The sequence below is a fragment of the Acomys russatus genome, chromosome 15 (assembly GCF_903995435.1).
Source record: "Acomys russatus chromosome 15, mAcoRus1.1, whole genome shotgun sequence".
Lineage (NCBI taxonomy): Eukaryota > Metazoa > Chordata > Mammalia > Rodentia > Muridae > Acomys > Acomys russatus.
In genome coordinates, this window is record NC_067151.1 from 62,819,585 (window position 1) to 62,834,865 (window position 15,281).

General features: G+C 42.8%; 1 protein-coding gene across 1 annotated transcript in view; it reads right to left on the bottom strand.

Moving 5' to 3' along the window:
- Window positions 1-499: 499 nt before the first annotated feature.
- The window catches only part of Ubap2l (ubiquitin associated protein 2 like), a 58,523-nt gene continuing 43,741 nt past the window's right edge, over window positions 500-15,281 (bottom strand). The window contains exons 22-29 of the mRNA XM_051157567.1: window positions 12,773-12,826; window positions 10,541-10,622; window positions 9,684-9,901; window positions 8,821-8,926; window positions 3,495-3,562; window positions 2,314-2,511; window positions 1,849-1,899; window positions 500-1,041 (exon numbers count right to left, since the gene is read on the bottom strand). Of these exons, the coding sequence (XP_051013524.1) occupies window positions 946-1,041; window positions 1,849-1,899; window positions 2,314-2,511; window positions 3,495-3,562; window positions 8,821-8,926; window positions 9,684-9,901; window positions 10,541-10,622; window positions 12,773-12,826 (873 nt within the window). The 3' untranslated portion in view covers window positions 500-945. The remainder of the gene's footprint in view (window positions 1,042-1,848; window positions 1,900-2,313; window positions 2,512-3,494; window positions 3,563-8,820; window positions 8,927-9,683; window positions 9,902-10,540; window positions 10,623-12,772; window positions 12,827-15,281) is intronic.

Consider the following 15,281-nt stretch of genomic DNA (forward strand, 5'->3'; position numbering starts at 1 on the left):
TTTTTTTTTTTTTTCCTTCCCCATTCCTTTTAAATGTCCTTAGCTCCTTCCCCCTTCACTTCCTGCAGATAACGAAGTTTCTAGAAGAAAGGAAGATTTGTGGTGGTTCTTTCCTGTCACAGAATGTGAAAGGGAATTTCCTTAAGGGCAAATACTAGCACATTAAGGTGAGAGTTCATAAAGGGCAAAGACTTCACTTTATTCCACAGCCTTCGAGCCTGCTACAAGAGGCCCCGTGGGTACAGGGCACTTAGTCACCAAGCTGGTCATCGACGAGAGTGAGGATATCCTAGACGGAGCAAGAATGGGCAGAGGCTGAAGGTAGAGTTTGTTTTTTTTCTCCGTTTTTATATATATATGTATATATATATACAAGACACATTAATTCATTAAATTTGAGGACACAGTACAAAAAAAACCACTTCAACTAATTCATCTGACAATGCTGTTCATATTTATGACACCATTTGTATATGTGTGTGTGTGTGGTGTGTGTGTGTGTGTGTGTGTGTGTGTGTGTGTGTGTGTGTGTGTGTGTGTGTGTGTGTGTTTTGGTTTCCTAATAATAAAGGAGGAGACTTAGGGCTGTTGGGCTGATATATATTTGGGGGGTTTCACCCTCCCACCTCACCCATACACCACCAGGGTGAACGGGAAGAAGTGAAGGAAAGGCAAGCCCACAGCAAAGTTTCATAATCTTGAATGCAAAGAGGAAGGAGGAAGAGGAAAGGGGCTGGAGGAGAAAATACAAATCCTATAATACATACAACAGGATGGGATGGCATAGGAATGGGACAGACATGAAGCTGAGGTGTGGGATGGGCCGCTGGGGGTGTGGAGCAGCGGAATCGCCCCACATTCTTTTCTCTCTTTGATGCTGTTTCCATAGTTTCCAGGCTGAGAAGCCCTCTCAGAAGATGGGACCGGGAGAAGAGGGTCAGGGCCTCAGTTGGCCCCCCAGCTGTAGCTGTTGTAGGCAGACTTGTTGGTCTGGGGCTTCTGCGGGATGGAGCTGGTCTGGCTACGTTGCCCGCTGCCCGTCTGCAGGGGGATGCGAGGGTTATGGGGGAGGAAAAAGGTGTCTAGTTAGTGGGATCAATCTGTAACGCCTTCAAGTGGAAATGTGCAAATAGTCATGCTCTCTTATTTCCTTTACTTAGAACCTACTATGAAGTTTACTTTTCAAGCACAGAAAATTTGGTCTACATAGCCTCTTTTCAGAGGTGACTTTTTTTTTTTAAACCTTAAAGTAGAGGAAAAATGAAAAGTGGACAAGAAAACTTTGGAGATAAGATGGTGAGTTGGTTCTATTCCTGTTTAGCTGTCTTCCCCACTATCCACTGTCCTGGTCTAAAAAGTCAACTGTGAGAATTCTGGCCTTTTCAAAGAGAGCGATGACATTCTCACTCATATCCATGAATGCCCCAATACAAAAAGTTATCTTTGGGAGCAAAAAAGCCCTATTCTAGTTGCCCAACCACCTAGTTGGAGCTCTTAAGAGGTCTCTCTTACCACCCTTCAGATCCACCCACCACCACACGTTACTTAATGTGAAACCAATTCAGACAAAGTAGGAAAGACCTGAGGCATCAGGCACCAGATGCTGCCCCAAGTATCTTTTCCATTCTGGTAACCAAGTGTTTTCCAGAGTTGGGGAAGGGTAAAAGGATAAAGAGGGTGTTGAGAGGGGAAGGAAGAGAGAGGATGGGGAGGCCAGAGAGCTTAGCATAGTGTTTCTGTTTGTGTATCCCGATTTGTGACTGGGTAGGCCTTCCAGTGTGTGAAGCTGTGGAGGTGAAATGGGGCTGAAAGAGTTGGTTCAAGCACATTATCATTCAGTTTCATTACCTGCTCCTCCTGCTGGCGCTGGCAACAGAGAATCATCTGCAAATATGGTAGCTGAGGCAGAACCAGGATATATGGAAAATAAAGGGACAAACTTTTGACAATAGAACTCCACCGTTAGAAGGGCAAGCTGTAATGTCAGGGAAGGGAGAGGGCTGGGAGAGGTGAAAAGGGAAGGTGTGACCCAGGTCTGACAGGATGAGGACAACTGTGCCATGGGAGGAGGAGGAGAAAGGTACCAAAGGAACTGGACAAAGGGTTGGTATCTGGCCCATTCTTTCATGTTTCCTTTGCTAACTGCTCGTGTTATGTGCGCTTGTGTCTGTATGTGCTGCGTGCCCCTGGCTGGCACTGGTGAGGGCTGGGTGAAGGTGGTGGTAAGGAAGGTTAAGAAAAGGAAAAGGGAGGTAGTTTTAAGGGATAGGAAGGAAGAGGAAGGGAAAGGAGAGACGGGGCAAGGGCTATTACCTGGCCGTCCTGCTGCAGGTGATGGTGAAGGATCTGAGAGTGTGGCTGCTGATGGGGGGTCAGAATATGCATGAAGGGGGCAGGTGGGTAGGCAGCAGCTGTGGCTGGATTCATGGGCCCTCCACTTCCTAGGGCTGAAGGCAAGTTGAAGGAGGCAGCAGGAGTACCGGAATGAAAACCTTGTTTCTCAAATGACTGCTATCCCAGGAGAACAGGAGGAGAATAGTAAAAAGGGATCATCAAAAGAATCCTAGGACTTTCTGACCCAAACACCCTTATCCTCACAAAGTAGCATGTAGCATACCTCAAGTCAAATATTCAAAAATCTTAGTACTAGCTCTGCGCTTTCAATGTGCTGTGGTCCTGGGCAAATTAACTATTTAGTCTCAGGTAGATCTCTGGAGTTTGAGACTAACCTGGTCTACACAGTGAGTTCTAGGTCAACCAGGACTACAAAATGAAACCCTTTCTCAAAATCAATAAATAAATAAATATAATTCATGTGAATATAGGGACATTCACTGACTAGTCTGGGCATTCCTGCCTCTGTAGTTTAGTATAAATTAAAACTCCCCCCCCCCCCATATATATATCCATCCATCATTCCAAACAGGTATCTTGAGTATGCAAGGTGTTAAGACATAAAAATGACAAAAGACATTCCTGTAAATATATCATATGCCTTTAACAAATCCCTCATTATATTCCCACTGTTATGGACTTTCAAAGAATGAAATTAACTAGTTTCCCTTTGTTCCTATGTTTATTCTTTTGCAAAGTTACAAAAATGGTATGTAATAAGTAGGTTGGTCAAGAGGCCAGGACATTAGCACAGCTGTCCCTGACATTTCTCATTTCCCCCTCAGAGGGCTAAATTTAAAGTCTTAGAGAACCTGAAACCTAGAGACAATTCATTTTAGGAAACGTAGAATAGGTCCCTACACCTCTCCTGAAGGTGGTCCTAACTTCAATCCCACCGCTTTTTCGAGACAGGGTTTCTCTGTGTAGCGCTGGCTGTTCTGGACTCTCTTCTGAGGATCAGGCTGGCCCTTAACTCAAAGCGATCTGCCTGCCGCTGCCTCTGAGTGCTGGAACTCACAGCGTGCCACCACCTCCTGCTTGACTCCACCTCTTCTATGCCCATCAATCTCTATCTCCTTTCGCCCAGACCAGGCACCTACCTGGGTTTTGGAGTACACAGAACCCGAGATATCTGGCACGCCCGTATTACTGGATGTGACTGACACACCTATGGGAGGAGGAAACAGAGAGGATTAGCTCTGTCTGTTCTCAGCTTAGACTCTGTTCCTAGGACAAGTGATGTCTGCAACCTTCCTAGCTATAGCACTGCAAAGGAATTTTAGTATATATTTCCATGTTTGCATTAGTTCTGAGATGTCAGAATTCATGACAAATGCTGCCTAAAAGTTCTTTTACCCATTACAGATACTATGTGTGACCTGCTCTGAGGGGAGCAAGGATACAATAAACTTAGTGTTCACTGTGAATCACTCTCAACTCCACTTGGTTCTGCCCTTGAAGACTTGGGTCATTTGGCTCTTTCTGTTCTATAGACACTCTTGTGGTTCAACATCCTTAGCACACATTGTTAAAGGAGGACAGTCCCATGTGGTCCCCAGAGCACTCGCTGTTAGTCTCACTTCATTCTAGTCTCGATTTTTATGGCTCTAGGAATTCTAGGGTTATGTCCTTGTGACTTAAGGGGCTGACAGAAGATGAATTTCTAGTTCTATATTTTTAGTGATGAGGCATGAGGAGGACATCGTAAGGGGTAGTCTCAGTCTATATGGAACATAAAGTCAATGTCATTTTCATTATTTCATGAAATAACAGCTTTAATCCATACCTAACTCATGGTTTCTGTAGAGAAATTCCCTACCACCACAGTTTAAAGGAGTCTGTAGTAGTGTAATCCATTTTAATTTGTTTTCAAGCTGAAATGAACTATTATACTCTTCTTTCCTGACGATATAGGTCAATGAATCAAAAAGACAGGAAAAGCCATCAGATAACCTAGCATCTCACTAGAAACATTTTAAACAAAAATGTTAAAAGTAAGTTATTTTAACTAGGAATTCCCAACTGAAAAAAGACTTTATTAATGTAAAGATAAAAACAAAACCAGAAAAACTACATCCCTATACTCTTAGATTCTGGCTTCCAGAGGTACATTATTCTTTTTTTTTTTTTTTTTTTTTAAACACTATTCTTTTATATGGGGAGCACGCTGATGCAGTTCTGTTGTGCCGTTTTCTGAGAAGCAACGTATTTAATGATAAAATTTCAAGGACCCCTCCATTCACTCACATTCAACAGTCTCCATACAAATTCCAGAACTCAAATTCTACCCAATCTTAGAACAAAGGCAGCCTTCAGGAGTTAAGTTCACAATCGCTTTAGAATCCTTCCATAGAAGTGGTTTTCTTTATGGGTTTAAAGATTTGGTCAGTGATTAAGTGCTTTTCTAGCTAGCACAAGGACCAAGGTTAGACCTCTGGCACCAAGGGAAAAAAATTTAACTGTTAAACCCTACCACATCCTAAGTCAAGACAGTGGCCTTCAAAAGGAACAAACACAATCTTAAGGGCAAAAAGCAGCAGCACAGAAATAAAGCAAGGAAAAAAAAAATACTTCCCCATCTCCAAAGCCGTAACTATATACTTGGAAGGCACAGAGTAACAAAGGGAATAATACATCACACTCTTTTGTGGGTAGCAGAGACTTTTCTTTCTCTTTTCAAACTCCAGATGACTATCTGACAGAACATGGGTGGAAGGCATAACTTTAAGTTCAGTTATGAAAGTGAGAGGTTTGATGTGGAAGGAGATGAGGCAGGATATAGACAGATAGTTTTTAAAACAGAACCAAAGAGCCAACTTGTTTTTACTAGGTAAGTGCACACAGCTGGTTTGGTTCCCGCAACAGAGACATGAGGCTGCTTACATACCAGGTGCTTACAATCATTAACTGCGTCCTCAGCCTGGGTAGGAAGGACTGACTCAGATCTAACAGAACGCCTACCTTGTTTTACTTTTTACCTAAAAACAGTTTAGGATCAGAGATTTTAGATTGTATGGAAGATAAAAGGAACTAAAAATGCAGGGGCAGGGGTTGGGGAGATCCTGTAGAGTAGCTGTGATAGCCTCTATGTAACAGAAAACCTAAAAAATAGCAGGCACCGGTTTCCCTGTTTTCACTAATTATTGCAGAGATCCTCAGACTAGAGTTCTGTTCTTTTCCCTGCCCCACATGGCCTGCCTACCCAAACTCAAGTTATATAAAGCCATTACAGAACAGTGTAGGTAGTAGGTAGAAGAAATAAGAATACATTTCTCTTAACATGGCAGCAACTTGGAAAATTGGTTACACTCCTTAGGACCAGAAGGGTAGGACCTACAAAAGGAAAGTTGAATATCTGGTTTTTCCATTAACCAAGGGTAGTGGTCTAATTGTTCGAGTTTATGCTATAAACCAAAGGGTGATAGTGCACTGGTCAGTGAGTGCATGGAGATCAAAATTTCCAGCAGAATGTCTGACCAAACATCTCCCACACATCGTTGGGTACATTCATGAGTAAAAATGACTAATTCACCATCTCTGAAAAGCCATCAAAGGACCATAAACAATATTACAGGCTAGCACCATTTCCACAAAGCCCAAGTCATCAACTAAGTGATCACTAATGACCTGATCAGCTATCAATCAGCCAGCCAGCCTTTGAGAACCAGATGTAGAAGTTATGCCTTGAATGATGATACTTCCTAACCACAGCTTTGAACACCATCTCCTTTGCCTGTCACCTGAGGTGACACTCTAACTTCTTGTCCTTCCCCTCAGAGGCAAGGGGATGATCTACATGAAAAAGACATAGTAAAGACATAAAAGCGTGGGAAATCATTTTTGTTTTGTTTATTTATAAATAGCTTTACCAACCAATCAATAGGCTGGAAACAGGCTGTTTTCCCTCCACCCAAATTAAAAACCACTATACTGAACCACTAACAGCTCTTTGGCTACACTAGAGATTGATTGACAAGGCCACCCCCCACCCTTTATCCACAATACAGCATTGGCTCCTAGTGTCCAGAAAGACATGCACGGAAAGAACGCAGAGTTAGCTAAAGAAATACCACAGTTTATTGAAGACTACAAATATTTTGTTACAAGTTGGAACTACATGCCTTCCAGAAATCAAAAGCAACAGCAGGTGTGTGCATTGATGCTTCGGAGGTGCTGCACCGCTCGAACTTGAAATGGGTAAGACAGGGTCAGACACATGGGGGAGAGGAAATGGGGAGGGGCAAATTCAAAAGCCCAGAAGGTATCCACCAACTCATTTCCCCAAGCCACGCAGGCCATGGCCTCAGCTCAGCAGGCTCTCCTCAGTGGTCTGGTTTCTGAAACAAGACTTCAGTGCAAATTTATACACACACACAAAACACAGCCCCCAGGCTTGGGCCAAATTAGCTCTCAGCCGTCCAGAAATGCTTGTAAGGGGGTGGATATTTTCTTCCTAAAAGGAATCAAATACATAAAGATAAATGAATTTAGACGTTGATGAGGAACAGAATGACAAGAGCCCTCTGTTGGGGGGTTGGGAACTGGGGGTTCTCAAAAAGCTCCATTAGCAGATTTCTAAAATTGTAAGTTAGGTAAGATGCTAGGAGTTTCAGAATCAGATTCCAACCCTCATCAATCATAAACCTTTTAAAATATTTGTAACCGGACCACAGAGTACTTAAACCTAATGCTAAATTCTGGGATGAAGCCACTAAAAGTAAAAAAAAAAAAAAAAAAGCTTATACTTTTTTCTCTACTCACCAAAGATTAGGCTAGGACTTGCTCAATAAGAGCAGCAGCCATAACTAGTACAGATATTAAATGTCAGAGGTTCTTCACGAATTTTCCCCCTCGAGACAGAGTTTCTCTTTGCAATAGTCTTGGCGGTCTCTTTCTAGATCAGGCTGCCAGAGATCTATCTGCCTCTGCCTTCCACGAGTGCTGGGATAAAGGCGGGGGCTCAGTTCTTCAAGATTATATTCTTTTATTTATTTATTTTGGTTTTTCCAAGACAGGGTTTCTCTGTGTAGCCTTAACTGTCCTGAACTCACTTTGTAGACCAGGCTGGCCTTGAACTCACAGTGATCCGCCTGCCTCTGCCTCCCGAGTTCTGGGATGAAAGGCGTGCGCCACCACCGCCCGGCTTCATGATCCATTCTTAAAGGTCACAATTAAATCTCCAGCTGTCTATATTAATACCTAAACCCATTTGTTGTCTTCTGTGCTTATTTACCCACCCAGAGCCATAGAAGAGTAAACAACACTGGTTGATCCCTCTAAGTCCCATCAAACTGTAACCAGGCTGCAAGATTTTAAAGATAACCCTCAACTCTTAACACCCAGCAACTGGAGTAACCACTTCCCCAGATTCACCTGAAGTCATTAAAAAGTACACGGGATTGTTTGTAGTCTCTCCTGGAGTCAGGAATGGTATATATCTAGTACCCAGTACTCAAGAGATGGTGGCCAAAGGACTGCTACAAATCTGAGGCAGGCCTGGGCTTCATAGAGAACTTGTCTCAAAAACGATACAAAACAAACAAACAAAAAAACCAAACAAGCCAGATGTGGAGGTGCACACCTTTAGTCCTAGAACTCTGGAGGCAGAGGCATACAAATCTCTGTGGATTCCAGATCACCCCTGGTCTACACACTGAGTTCCAGGACAGACAGGGCTATATGGAGAGACCCTGTTTCAAAAAAAAAAAAGCAAAACAAACAAAAAACCCCATAAATTAAAACAACAAAAAAATCCTATAAAAACAAAATTTTTCTTTATCTCCATCCTCCAAAAGCAAAGCACATATCCAGGTACAGAAGCCAGGACTAGGCTACAGTGTCCATAATACCCTACACTTCCTTCCCTGCCAGCACATGTGCAATGAGACGCTGCAAGAAGACTGACTACACATAGGAAGGAACCTAAGGATCAAAGTCTCACTCTAATGAACAGCCAATCATGTCTACTCATTTTTCTCTACATTGTAGGTCTCATAGGAATAGAATTTAAAAAGGGGAGTCATGCCACAAAATTAATGCTACAAACACACTTATGCCAAACCTACTGTACACAGTCTGTTAGGAAAGTATCTAACTCCTCTCTTGAGTACTAACTCTCAGTGCCATGCATACTACCATGTTCCCTTACTGATACTTCAATGACACCTTAGGGCCCCTGCCTCACTCCTCACTCAAACTCAGATGAGCCAATACATGCCCTTTGAGCATTCCCACTGTGAATAGAGCAAACAAGTCCTAGCAAAAGCTCCTCACTGGCACTATTCTTAGACACCTAGCCAGGCAAACAATGACAGTCATGTGTGGATAGTTTGCATATCCTTACTGACCCACTTTCAAGTACCAGGTCTTTTTCCCATCTAGTAATACCCCACAAAGACCACTGAGCAAGGGCCAAAGGGAACTTACCAGTGTTGTATCCATGAGACCCATATCCACTTGGCTGTTGGAAAGGAGTGGCCGAGGCGTTCACACTGACATTCACACCATGCTGCTTGGAAGAGGTAGGAGCCACCTGAAGAACAAAAAGGACAGAAATGCAATGAAACAGCAACAGATAGCATCTAGGTCACTTTTCTTAATCCAAAGGCTGGACATCTAGGTAGATACCTCTCCTAAGGTAGGCTGGCCACAGATTCAATAGTGAAATGTAAGCCTTACTGATTATGGTTGAAAGAGAAATGTCTCCCCATATGCTCATGTATTTGAGTATTTGGTCCACTGTTGCTCAAGGGACCTTTAGGAGGTGGCACCTTGCTGGAAGAAGCATGTCAGTGGGACAGGAATTGAGAGTTTGTAGCACTGCCCCACCTTCCTGATCTACCTCCTGCTCCTGGCATCTCACCATTATGGGCTTTCCCTTCAAAATGTAAGCCAAAGTTCAACTTTTTCTCTTGTGCTTGCTTTTGCTCATGGTATTTTAAAGTAACAACAGAAAAGTAACTTATACACTAATGTTTTCAGAATTGACCCAAGAAGTCAAGAGGTAGAGTGGTTTGGAAATAAAAGGAGACAAACGTTGCAGGGAAGGAGGAGGCAGCAAAGATATACAGGATCATAGTCCTCTGTTGGCCAATTCTAAGATCAGACAATCCTTATTCTAATTAAAACCCCATACCCCTTCATCCCAGGCCAGAAGTGGGCCACAAGTACAAGTTATATACAAGTCATCCTCTTTTATTATTAAGGAGTTATGTATCCGTGAAAGCAGCTAGGATGGTGTCCAGATCTGGGATCCATTACAACAAGAGCACAGCCAGTCAGCTACTCACAGGGAACACAGCAGGCCCATACTGGAAGGTGCTGGGGAGGCCCGGGACCCCTGTGTAGTATGGCAGGCTGGTGTAACTGTAGCCAGGAGGCAGCGCCGGGTTCAGGAATGTCTGCTGCGTGGTGTGGTGAGTCTGCGTCTGGTTCTGTTGGGGTTGGGCCAAGGTGGTGGCTGGGGCTGGGGAGGAGGCATCCCCACGGCCAAACTTGGTGAGGTCACCTATGACAAGAAGGGCTAGCTGTATACTATAATGTGCAAAGAAGCTCCCAGAATGAAACCTCCCCATGTTCCTCTGCCAACTTGTTTTCTTTCATCTCCATCCCACCCTCTTTTCCTACCCACTGTTTCTCCAAAGCTTGAAGGACAACAATAGTTGAGGGAAGATGAGAAGACACTGGTCAGTCATGAAAACAAAAACAAAAACCCCCCACAAAAATCCAAGGACTAGCAAGGCATGAGACTGTTACTGTAACAGGGTAAAGCGGTACAGGGCACACAGAAGGGCTATTCAAGCGTACTGCCTGGGAAAAGGTAGACTAGCCAAAAACACAAACAAAAAAACCCCACCAAGTCTAGCTCAGTACTGAGCTTGTGTTTAACATGGTGAAACTCAGAACAAAAATGCCTGGAAATAAGACAACAGAAAGTGATATATAAAAGAAAAAGATGTGACAGGCACATATGTAACAGGATTATCAATCTCCCAGCCTTGACTCATTACATCCATGCCAATAGCGTATTTGGGGTGGGGGTGGGGGAAATCACAATTCTGACAGAAACCTTAACCCTTGCTACTTATCACGTGTCTACCTACAATCCCAATACATTTCCCTATAGTCAGCTCTATCCCAGTCCTACCAGAATAAGGGTTGCTGGCCAGGCTACCATCCCTCCCAGTAAGTGGAGTGGTGGGTGTGGGAAACGGGATACTGTAGTAATCCTAGAACCAAAATAAAAAAAGCAGAGATTAAATTCCACTCATTCTCCAGCATGAAAAGTACAAGGTGAGAGGAAGCAGCAGAATGCTTGAGTGCTGCAGTTTACCCAGTTATGATTAAACAGGTTAGAGCTCACATGAACACTGGCCTGGCTATGAGTAGAGTCAGACAAGGTCTATGGATATGCTCACTGAAGTACACATTAAGGTCTATCTAAACCAACAAGTTTAATCTTATACAGATCCTCCCAGCTAATTTTGAGAAAGCAGGTTCTTTCTGCCAAAGTGCTTAAGAAGCTGAGTGTGGGGCCGAAGAGACTGACTCAGTAGGTAAGAATGCTTGCTACTTTGATCTCCAGCATCCATGTGAAAAGGTGGGTATGATCATGGGCATGCTGCTGTAACAGTAGCAAAGGTGGCAGGTAGGTGGGTAGGCAGAGTGGAAAGCAGGATACATTCAATACCCTCCTCTGGCACCTGCATGCACAAAACTACATGGGAGGCAGAGACAGGTGGATCTTGAGAGTTTAAGACAAACCTAGTCTACAAAGCAAATTCTAGGCCAGCCAAGGCTGCATATTCCTAGCTATGTAGATTGGGTTCTGGGATTAAAGGCATGTGCCACCACATCCAGCCTCCTGTCTCAGAACGGAAGCTGTGTGTGTCGTGGTGCTCCCCACAATCCCAGCATTTTAAGACTTGGAAGGCGGAAGCGGGACAACCACCAAGGCCAGCCTAGCCTACACAGTGAGACTCTGTCTCTAAACAACAAAGCTGGGCTTTTATCTACCTACTTGGAGGCACAACTCAAGTCTCAGGCCTTCCTAAGATACAAAGGTAGTATTACACTAGCCTAAACAATGTATTTGCCTAAAATGCAAGAGGCACTAGGTTTGCTCCCTGGCACTAGAAAAGTTTAAGAGTGGCCAGGCATTGTGGAACACACCTTTAATCGCAGCACTTAGGAGCTGAGACAGGCGCATCTCTGAGTTTAAGTCCAGCCTGGTCTCAAAATGGAGTTTCAAGAAGGCTAGGGAGAAAGAGAGAAACCCTGTCTCCAAAAGCAAAAACAAACAAAAACCACCACAACCACCAACAAAAAAAACCTTAAGACATTAAAAATATCCTGTCCATCTGAATAAGCTCCCATTAATTCCAGTTACTCCTATAACACTGCCAAAATCACCTGGCCATGAGCTGAGAGTAAAGGCTTAAAGTGCATCAGTGTAGAGATTTGGGGAAACTTATTAGTAAACAAGACAAAAAGAGGAGAGACAGAGAAACTAAAAACCAAAACCAACCAACCAACTAACCAAACAAACAAACAAAAAGCCATAGAGGTTGGATGTGGTGGTTTGTGCCTTTGATGCCAGAACTCAGTGTATATAGCTTGGACTACAACAGAGAGACCCCCCAACTCAAACAAACACACATGGTAAGATATCTCCTCCCTCATTATTACAAAGGGTAGGTATACCATATAACAGTAGAGTACCTACCTAGCATTCATAAAGCCCTAGGTACAATCATTAGGTCTAAAACAATAACAATAAAATAGAACAGGAAATTGATGTTGATAGAAAGCATGTTAATAGTTTTGTTAGTCCATTTGAGCTGCACCTATGTATACAAATATATATAAATATATTTTGCCACCCCAATTCAATTCCTAATATATATGCACACATATAAAGTATATGAGAAAAGAGGACAGACAGAAATAGCTAGATGATACTGAATGAACATTTAAGAATCTTTCCACCAACCTTTTTATTTAAAAAAAAAAAAAAAAAAAAAAAAAAAAAGAGAAGTTAATGTAGCCCAAGCTGATCTTGAATTCACTGTGTAGCCGAGCGTGTTTTGAACTCTTGGTCTTCCTGCCTCCACTTCTCACATGCTGGGATTACAGGCATCAGCCACAACAGATTTTAACATTAATTTTAATGTTTTGTGAGGTGGTAATAATACACATCTTTCCCAGCTCTGAGGATGCAGAAGCAGGTAGATTTCTGTGAGTTTGGGGCCAGCCTGGTCTACAGAGTGAGTTCCAGGACAGCCACGGCCACACAGAGAAACCCTATCTCAATGTCCACGTCCACCCCAACCCCCAAGTTTAATGTTCTTTTTCCAAATTTCTATGCCACATAACTCACCAATGGAAATCTTGTCTGGAGCATCTGTAAATCATCATAACCATATACTTGTGGCTGCAAGACAGACATTTAACAACATTAATGGAAACTAGTCATGATGGTAGGAAAAGGCAAAGTAATTCAAAAGAATGTTAACCTTCATTGTTTGAACAAGGCAGATTATCTCCTAATAAAGTACAAAGGGATTAAATGATTCATGAAAGGTCTTAAAGCATTCCTTCAGCTACATACTATCTATAAAGACTAGGCTGACATCAGGGCACCAGAAGAGCAGAGTGGGTGGATTCAAGTACATGTACAATAGGCTTTAATGTATTGAATAGTCATTGTCTCTTGCAGACTTTAAAACCTGGGTTGAAGTTTATCTTTCCTGGAAGGACTCACATTTTATTCTAATTTCCACATATTTCTAGGTATAAAGTGTTAAAGTTAAAAGTATTCAATGTGGAAGCTAGAGCACTGGCTGCTCTTCCAGAGGACCTAGATTTGATTCCCAGCATCCACAAGGTGGTATACACCCATCTGTAACTCTAGTTCCAGGGAATCCAAGGCCCCCTTCCTGGCCTTCAGGGGAACCAAGTATAATATAGTATACAAAGAAGACACTCATACACATGAAATAAATCTCCCCTGCACCTCCACTCTCCCGGTTTTTCGAGACAGGGTTTCTCTGTGTAGTCTTAGACTCACTTTGTAGACCAGGCTGGCCTCGAACTCACAGCGAATCACCTGCCTCTGTCTCCCAAGTGCTGGGATTAAAGGTGTGTGCCAACATGCCTGTCTTAACTTTTTTTTTTTTTTAAAGTACACAATGCAGGGCCGGAGAGAGAGCTCAGTGATTAAGAGCACTTGTTGCACTTGCAAAGGATCTGAGTTCAGTTCCCAGTGTCCACATAACAACTCAGTACCATTAAGTAACTCTAGTTCCAAGGGATGTGATGCTCTGTCCTTTTCAACACCATGGCTATCTACCTCCACATGGCGCACATACATACACATAGCAAAAGGGACATACTTCGAGAAAAACAAGTAGACAATGTAAAAAAAGAAAAAAATTAAGTAGGAAGGGGGAGGTATTGAGAAGAAAGAAGTTCAAGAAATAATGAGAATAAAAAAAGGTAATGTAGGGGGTTGGAGAGATGGCTCAGAGGTTAAGAGTGCCGCCTGCTCTTCCAGGGGTCCTGAGTTCAATTCTCAACAACCACATGGTGGCTCACAACCATCTATAATGTGCTCTGATGCTCCCTTCTGCAGATAAAGCACTCATATACAATACATAAATCTTTTTGTAAAAGGAGGGGGAATGGAAGGGTGGTATGATAATATATTATACACATGAATGAAATTGCCAATTAATAAAAGTTATTAAAACAAAAACAAAAAAGCCAGGCCCCTTGCCATTAAACCTAACTCTCAGGAGACAGAGACAGATCTTTGAGAGTTCCAGACCAGCTACATAGCGAGACCCTAACTCAAAAGACAAAAATGTTTAAGAGTGCTATTAGGATATTTCATCTGTCTATTATCTAAACTTCTTTCCTGAAGTATAGGTAAAGACTAGGTAGATGGGTTTTTGTTTTTTGTTGTTCTAAGGTTCTTACTGTGTAGTGCTAACTGGCCTACATAAGTACCTTGGGTGACCAGGCTGGCCTTGAATTTGGAGATCCACTTGTCTCTGCCTCCACAGTGTCTGGATTAAATGCACATGTTACCATGCCTGGTCCAAGAATAAGTGTTTTTTGGGTTTTTTCCCCCCTTTGATTTTTTGAGCTTAGGTTTCTCTGTGTTGCCTTGGCTGTCCTGGAACTCACTCTGTAGACCAGGCTAGCCTTGAACTCAAGATCTGCCTTCCTCTACCTCCATAATATTGGAATTAAAGGTAGGCACCACCAACGCCCAGCCAAGTGGGGCTTCTTAAAATTTGTTTGTTTTGAAACAGGGTCTCACTTTGTAGCTCTGGCTGTCCTGGAATTTTCTATGTAGACCAGTCTGGGCTCAAGCTCATAGAGACACGCCTGTGCCTGCCTTTGCCTCACAACTGCCAGGATTAAGGGCATTTGACAACACACCCAGCAAAAATAGCTGTTTTTAAACTCAATTTTTATAAATATTTTACATTTTAGTAGATGTTGAATAATTGAAGGTGACAGAAGACATGCAGGTAAAATACTGCTACTGTCGGCCACTTATTTTCATGTAGTTCTAAATAGGTCAAAGAAAGCAAAGATTCACAGTGGTAGAGAAGCAATAGCACTAGAGAAAATGACCAAGAAACTACACAGGTGGGCCTTTGATGTTCAAGATCCAGATCGTGTATTACACAGAACAAATACTCAGCAAAGGCCCTTGTCTAAGTTTTGTCCTTCCTCTACAAACACTATTGCATTTTCAAGGGTGGGGCCTAAAGAGGTGTCTCAGAATTTACTGGCTGCTCTTCCAGAAGTCCCAGGTTTGATTCCCAGCACCCACATGGGGATGCCTACAATTGTGTGTAACCTGAGTTCCAGGG